The sequence below is a fragment of the Camelina sativa genome, chromosome 18 (genome assembly GCF_000633955.1).
Source record: "Camelina sativa cultivar DH55 chromosome 18, Cs, whole genome shotgun sequence".
In the NCBI taxonomy this organism is placed as follows: Eukaryota; Viridiplantae; Streptophyta; class Magnoliopsida; order Brassicales; family Brassicaceae; genus Camelina; species Camelina sativa.
Window position 1 is genome coordinate 18,967,978 of NC_025702.1, and position 8,161 is coordinate 18,976,138.

At 39.2% G+C, this 8,161-nt stretch overlaps 1 protein-coding gene across 2 annotated transcripts; it reads left to right on the forward strand.

The window, feature by feature from the left end:
- LOC104762553 (probable methyltransferase PMT26) lies at window positions 1,616–6,060 on the forward strand. 2 transcript variants are annotated; one of them, XM_010485872.1, is made up of 10 exons: window positions 1,616–1,763; window positions 2,231–3,334; window positions 3,414–3,563; window positions 3,780–4,050; window positions 4,180–4,290; window positions 4,370–4,544; window positions 4,636–4,908; window positions 5,036–5,230; window positions 5,305–5,562; window positions 5,821–6,060. In XM_010485872.1, the coding sequence occupies exons 2-9, from the start codon at window positions 2,273–2,275 to the stop codon at window positions 5,531–5,533; spliced, it is 2,466 nt and encodes an 821-aa protein (XP_010484174.1). In that variant the 5' UTR covers window positions 1,616–1,763; window positions 2,231–2,272; the 3' UTR covers window positions 5,534–5,562; window positions 5,821–6,060. The 2 variants fall into 2 exon arrangements, with proteins under 2 accessions (XP_010484174.1, XP_010484172.1); XM_010485870.1 differs by lacking the exon at window positions 5,821–6,060 and having other exon boundaries at window positions 5,305–5,781.

The window sequence follows — 8,161 nt, forward strand, 5'->3', positions numbered from 1 at the left end:
TCAACGTTTGATGTGTTTTTTTTTTTTTTTTTTTTTTTAGCTGCCCTTCTTGAATTTTCGGCGCAATAATAAAGTTGTTGTAATTAATTTTGGTGCTTCATCTTCTTTTTGTTTTTACGCTTTAAATATGTTCCCAGCAAAAAATGCAAAAGTAAATAGATACGTAAACTAAATCTACTAATCTAGATGCGTTAATTTCTGGATGGTTTAACTAGTTAACAATTAAAATAAAAATAAAAATAAATCTCATCATAACTTTAAACAATAAAACACCAATCGAATAAGGAAACAAAAAAAACAAAAGAAAGATGCTACTAGCTAAGAGAACGTACCATAATGGAACACAATGGTTCAGTACCAATCAAACAAAATGTTGAAAGGAATAGTTAAAACATATTACTGTCATCACGAAATTTTAACTATTCATCTTTGTCAATGTAAATTTTTTTTTTTTGACCTCACTTTGTCAACGTAACTAAACTTCGAAAACATAGGATATTAAAATAGTATACTACTTACTCATGTTTATACGTTTTGGAAACCTGATTCCACTATATTTCGTTATTTCATATTTGATGCATAGTTAAAACAATATTACTGTCATCGCCTAAATTTTTTTATGGTAAAACATCAGTTAGATTACGTTGACATGCTGGAAACTTCTCGGAGGCGTGGACTTTAACACCGACACTGCAACATTCATCGTTCAATTTCTTAATATCGCATTTAAGATGTTCCGGCAACACTCCCGTGAATTTTAAAAAGTAGAATAATTTTAACTAAACAAACCAGTGTATTAAATTCTTCTCAATTATATATACTAGACATGTTGTGTTCAATGTCTAAGACTGGTACTTCGTTTATTAACTTGTTTGTACATGCATGTCTCAATCATAAGCATTTTTTTGTATATTCAAGTACATCAAAAAGTTAGATGTGTTATTTAGTAGTTGACAAATGAAAACGATGGTTTTCGGTAGTTCTAACTTCTCCAACTCTCCAAGATGAGTAAAAATAGAGGAAACTAGAGGGTTTTGATTGTAATTAAAAACATTTGGTCCCTCCCATCAAGTTAAATAAATCGTTGGATTGAGATTGAAGATAGCTATAACAAGTATATGAAAGTGTAACTATTGCAAAAACAAACAAAAAAAACCATGTCGTAGTAACCACTCCTCAACAACTTGATTTATATATCATGATGATATATGCTTAATTCTAATTTCTAATTAGTAAAATAAAAATAAAATGCCAAGGTCTTAAGCAATTGACTAAAACGAATTTAATTATAATCAAAGTAATTAGAGATTTTTCGACCACTACTAAATTGACGGCTACTCCGTAGTTCTCTCCGCTTATTGTGATGATGACAAATCCCATCTAAATATAAGCCTCTTTTTTTTTTTTTTTTTTTTTAATTTTGTCCCCTAATTCTTAAATTTAATTTTTAATTTTGTCCCCATAATTCTTAAATTTATTTGTTCATTAATTAAGAAATTTTTTTTCTTTTTATTGTGGATTAATCAAAGAAATCTTAAAAGATCAACAAATAAATTGAAATTTAATTTAACCTCTATATATGTAATTAATGTATATATATACACACACCTTTCTTTTTATCTCCTTCATCTCTCAGCATACCCCCCGTGACATTCGAATTTTCTCGAGAAAGTGAATCAAAATGGCTCCGTCCGTAGCTCGAATTTGAGATTCAGATTCTCATCCCTTTCTTTCGTCCTCTCATTGATTCTCGCCTGTATCAGGTCCGCCTTACGTACATTTACTCTTTTTGTTTTGTTAACCTTATGTTGCTGCTTAGTGATGATCTCGATGATGTTAGAAGAATAATTGTGGTTCTACCTTAGATCTGTTCCGGATCTGTTGTTTTCTCTTCGTTAATCTGTTGATTGATTTTTTTTTTCTTTCGTTTGATGGCTCGTCTGTAATCTGGGTTAAACTTTAATGGCTAGTGTATTTAAGCAGATCTGTTGAACATTACCTTTCGTTCCCATCTGTGTAATTACATACCAAATCCGCCTTGTTAGCTTTTTGCTCTTATCCAGAACTCAAATCATAACGAGTTTGTAATTGGGATTGAAGTTAGACATAATCGAGCTCATATATGCTTGCATCTTCAAGAAATATGATCTGCTGTGTCTTTGGATATGATAGATATAGAGATCTTATTACTCGTCTAACATCCAATTTCTTTGTTTCTCTATTCGTGTAGGCGGTACACGCATTGTTATCTTCTGTTTCTCAAATCAGAAGCATGGCGCAACCGAGGTATACTAGGATAGATAACAGGAGGCCTTCGTCAAACTATTGCTCGACGGTGACAGTAGTTGTTTTCGTGGCACTATGCTTAGTCGGGATCTGGATGATGACATCATCTTCTGTTGGACCTGCTCAGAGTTTTGATGAGGTTTCTCTGGACAACAAAGATGGGATAAAGAAACAGATGACCCCACCACCTGCAGAGGAGGGCAACAATGGTCAGAAGTCTGAAGACGCATCTGGTGAAACACCGAATGAGGATAAAAAAGGAGATGGTGATGGAAGCTTGCCCAAAGAGGATGAGAGCTCAAGTAGACAAGAGAACCAGGAAGAGGAGAAGAAAGAAGAGTCTACTCCATCCGGTGAGACAAAAACTGAGACCCAAGGTGGGGAAGATAAAAAAGATGACTCCAAGTCAGAAAATGGTGATGGAGGAGGTGATTCAGATGAGAAGAAAGATTTGAAAGACAACCCAGATGAAGACAATCCTGACACAAATGAAAAGAAAACTAAACCTGAAACCGAGGATAACGAGTCGGGTGAGGATGGTGAAAACCAAAAGCAGTTTGAGTCTGATAACGGTGAGAAAAGATCCAGTGATGATGATAAAGAAACCAAAACTGGCAACGAAGATACTGAAACCAAGACTGACAAGGAAAACACTGGGACAAATGTGGATGTTCAAGTAGAGCAAGAGGGTCAACCTAAAAACGAGACCTCCGGTGATCTTTCGCCTCCTGGGGCACAATTAGAGCTACTGAATGAAACTACGACACAAAATGGTTCATTTTCAACCCAGGCAACAGAGTCCAAAAATGAGAAAGAAGCTCAGAAGGGTTCTGGGGATAAACTTGATTACAAATGGGCACTATGCAATACAACAGCTGGACCTGATTACATTCCGTGTCTCGATAATGTGAAAGCCATTAGGAGTCTTCCGAGTACTAAACATTATGAGCATCGTGAGAGGCATTGTCCAGACAGCCCACCCACCTGCCTTGTTCCTTTGCCTGAAGGATACAAGCGGCCAATTGAGTGGCCCAAAAGTCGAGAAAAGGTCTGTTGAATTTGTTCACTTTCCCATTTAGATATTTTAAACGTCAAAGAACCTTATACCACCATTTTCATTTATGCAGATCTGGTACACCAACGTTCCTCATACCAAGCTTGCTGAGTATAAGGGACATCAAAATTGGGTTAAAGTTACCGGTGAGTATCTAACTTTTCCTGGTGGAGGAACCCAATTCAAGCATGGTGCTCTTCATTACATCGATTTCATACAGGAGGTTGGTATTCAGATGTAATTCATTTGTTAGAAAGTCTGAATTGGATAGCTGCTTTCTATAATCGTTTTATAACCCATACCCATGTTTCTTTTACGCAACCACTTGTTTTCTACGCCCTTATTTTGTTAAAAAGCCTGTATTGGTTTGTACTTTGATTACTTTATGGGTAGTATTTGTACTTATGAAGTTCCCCTTTTGATGAAAATTTGCTTTCAGTCTGTCCCTGCTATTGCATGGGGTAATCGCTCTCGTGTGATCCTGGATGTTGGATGTGGTGTTGCAAGCTTTGGAGGTTTCCTCTTTGACAGAGATGTGATCACTATGTCCCTCGCACCTAAAGATGAACATGAAGCTCAAGTGCAGTTTGCTCTTGAGAGGGGTATTCCTGCCATTTCTGCAGTTATGGGCACGACAAGGCTACCTTTCCCCGGCAGAGTTTTTGACATAGTTCATTGTGCTCGCTGTAGAGTGCCATGGCACATTGAAGGTTAGCAGCATAGCCACGATAGATGTAGTCTTTGAATGGAAAACTCCTGGATCTTAAACATCTCTTTCTATTGATTCGCCAAACTTTTTGTTATCTGTTTCTAATATTTGTGTGCATAATACATGACAGGTGGTAAACTCCTTCTAGAGCTTAACCGTGTATTGAGACCTGGTGGTTTCTTTGTGTGGTCTGCTACTCCAGTTTATCAGAAGAAGACCGAAGATGTTGAAATTTGGAAAGGTTGTAAAAAAACGTTATGCTTCTTATATAATTGCATTGGAGCATGTTTTCTCACACCTCATGTTGGCGACTTTTGCAGCTATGAGTGAACTCATTAAGAAAATGTGCTGGGAACTTGTATCTATTAACAAAGACACTATCAACGGAGTAGGTGTTGCTACTTACAGAAAGCCAACTTCAAATGAGTGCTACACAAAGAGATCAGAACCGCAACCTCCAATTTGTGCCGACTCTGATGATCCAAATGCATCTTGGTATATTTCTTTTTCACTTATTTTGCAATTGTGCTTAAAAAATTGGCGGTCTACGTTTACAAATACATGTTTTGTCGTGTGGTTTTTGTAGGAAAGTGCCGCTTCAAGCATGCATGCACACCGCGCCAGAAGACAAAACGCAACGTGGATCTCAGTGGCCCGAGCAATGGCCAGCGAGATTAGAGAAACCACCGTTCTGGTTATCGAGTTCCCAAACTGGAGTTTACGGAAAAGCAGCACCAGAGGATTTCAGTGCTGATTATGAGCACTGGAAACGCGTAGTGACCAAATCATACCTTAAAGGTTTAGGAATCAACTGGGCATCTGTTAGAAATGTGATGGACATGAGAGCTGTTTATGGAGGGTTAGTAAAACATGATTTGCTTACGCTTACTGCGTTCATGCGTATCTAGATAATTTACGGGCAATCAAGAAACAGTGTATTGATGTTTCCTGCATCTTTAATGTTTGTGTTGATTCTCTTATTGCAGTTTTGCGGCTGCGCTAAGAGATTTGAAAGTGTGGGTCATGAATGTGGTTCCAATAGATTCACCAGACACACTTGCAATAATCTATGAACGAGGACTCTTCGGCATCTACCACGATTGGTGTGAATCTTTCAGTACTTACCCGAGATCATACGATCTTCTTCACGCCGACCATCTTTTCTCCAAACTCAAACAAAGGTTTGTTCTGTAAGAAAGAGAGAATCTCTGTTTCAAACAATAGAAACATAATAAACTCTTATTCGACTTTACAGGTGCAATCTAACGGCGGTGATAGCGGAAGTGGATCGGGTTTTGAGACCAGAAGGGAAACTGATAGTCCGGGACGATGCGGAAACAATACAGGAAGTGGAAGCAATGGTGAAAGCAATGAAATGGGAAGTTCGCATGACTTATTCTAAAGAAAAAGAAGGTTTGCTCGCTGTTCAAAAGTCATTTTGGCGACCCAATGAAGTAGAAACTCTCACTTACGCCATCGCTTGAGAAGACTTACTTCAAGTCCCACTCTTTTTGTACGTATAAACACACTCTTATTAACTCATTGTCATCTTTTTCTTTTTTTTGGGTCGTTTTATTAGGAAGTTTTTTGTTTTAGCGTCGAGTCTGAGTTGAGTCATTTGTTTGTACTATTTGCACATTTTTTATGTTCTCGAAGGTGAAGAACTTTGTTGAGGTTCTTTGGTAAAGTTAGATTACAGTTTTAAATGTACTACTCTTTTTGGTTTCTTCTATTTGCTTGATTGGTATTAACTTCGGGTATATTTTATTAGGAAGTTATTGTTGTAAAACACTTGTGGACTCCATGGACCGGCCCGCTCACAGTCCGTTAGGACATGGCCTTACGGCCCATTTACTGTCCGCACATGTACGGCCCATCGGCCATTGCTTCGCGGCCCATGGCCTTTCTTATGTACTCTATTGCTTTATGGGCTTTAGCCCTTGTACTCTACTATATATATGTAACCTCATTCGATTATCATTAATGAGAACAAGAGATTTCGTCCCCTAAACTCTCTAGTTTCATAACACGTTATCAGCACGATAGCCTCTAAGGCCAGCTGAGAAAACCCTAACCCTAAAACCCTAAAGGCAGCCGCCGTTTCTCTCCTCCCTAAAACCCTAAAACCCTAATCGGCCGCCGCCTCTATCTCTTACCCTAAAACCCTAAAAACCGCCGCCCAAATTCGGCGATCATCTTCCGTCCGTGTACGCGGCCAGTCCGGGGTAAGTTCATGTTCGAAGATCCAGTACGCGGCAAGTTCCGGCGATCAGCTTCGGCGATCAGCTTCCGTCCGTTTTGGATCCAGTACGCGGCAAGTTCCAGGGCAAAGTCCGGAGATCTCTCGGTGATAATCCAAAACTCTCGGCGATTACTTCTTGTTCGGAATCCACCATCGTCCGCGGTCCTGTTCCTGTTCGAAGATCGAGTTTTATCCGAGTTATGTTCGAGTTCGAAACCAAGGCGTGTTCCTGACGTTCGCAGTTCGCGGTTCCTGACGTTCGCAGTTCGCGGTTCCTGACGTTCGCGGTTCGCGGTTCCTGACGTTCGCAGTTCGCGGTTCCTGACGTTCGCAGTTCGCGGTTCCTGACGTTCGCAGTTCGCGGTTCCTGACGTTCGCAGTTCGCGGTTCCTGACGTTCGCAGTTCGCGGTTCCTGACGTTCGCAGTTCGCGGTTCCTGACGTTCGCAGTTCGCGGTTCCTGACGTTCGCAGTTCGCGGTTCCTGACGTTCGCAGTTCGCGGTTCCTGACGTTCGCAGTTCGCGGTTCCTGACGTTCGCAGTTCGCGGTTCCTGACGTTCGCAGTTCGCGGTTCCTGACGTTCGCAGTTCGCGGTTCCTGACGTTCGCAGTTCGCGGTTCCTGACGTTCGCAGTTCGCGGTTCCTGACGTTCGCAGTTCGCGGTTCCTGACGATAGCAGTTCGCGGTTCCGGCCGAGAGCGGTACGTAGGCGGTACGAGGATCTGTCCGAGAGCAGTCCGAGAGCAGTTCGAGAGTGGTACGAGGATTGGGTTGATAGCGGTTCTGATCGAGGTTCGTGAGTGAAATCTGAGGTCTTTAGCTCCCAGATCAAAACCAGTCAGACCCTAATTGGTGAAAGGTAATTAAGATCTAAAACTCTCTTAGAACCTATGAATCGAATTCAATACATAAAACCTATGGAACCCTAAAACATCCAAGTACACAACAAACAAATCTTAAGAGTCCTATTCCTGTAAAACTTTAAAATCGGATGCATAGGGCTGTTAGATTGTTTGTGAATTGCACCAAGATATATCAAGCTTAAAATCCGATTGATTGATTAATTGTCTATGCTTGCTTGATTGATTGTTGCATAAGAACCTAGAACTAAATTGTTAGACTCATAAGATAAATATTGATCTAATTGTTCTAGGATATTTAAAACTTGGTTGTTCATGCATCATAATGAAATCGGATTATGCATAGGGTATTAAAGAACCAATAATTGCATAAATTGTTAGAGTTGCATGAACATTAATATCAAATTGGATAGACTTGTTTAGGACTGTTGAATTCGGAATTTCCATAAAAACAATATAGGATCAATTATAAACATAAAACTGTTCTAGTAAATTAAGAAAAAATTTCGGATCCTAAAACTATGAAATTCGAAAATCATAGAACTGTTCTAGGTTGCTAGAACTATCAGGATAACTTCCAAATTTAATTTGGTAATTATCCTAAAATTTAAATAAAATATTTCCTAAAACTTGTCTTAATCCAAAACTGAAAAGGAAAACTTAAGAAAAGGAAATCTTATCTAGAAAAAGGAAATTATTGCATGCATGCTAGTTCCTATCTAGGTTTGTTGTTCATGCATATTAAGCCACGAAATTGAGTAGAATAAAGGCATGTTTCGGTCTCAAATACCGCATGACCTAAGTTCGAAATTATAAGTAAAGGCAAGGCATGTTTCGGTCTCAAATACCGCATGACCTAAGACTAAAATGATTCCATGGTTCGGTCTTAAACACCGCATGGCATGATCCAAATGAATTACATGGTTCGGTCTTAAAAACCGCATGATATAATCAGGTGCATGTTTTTGTAAAATCAAAGTACCTATGTGAGTGTATTAAGGATGATAATG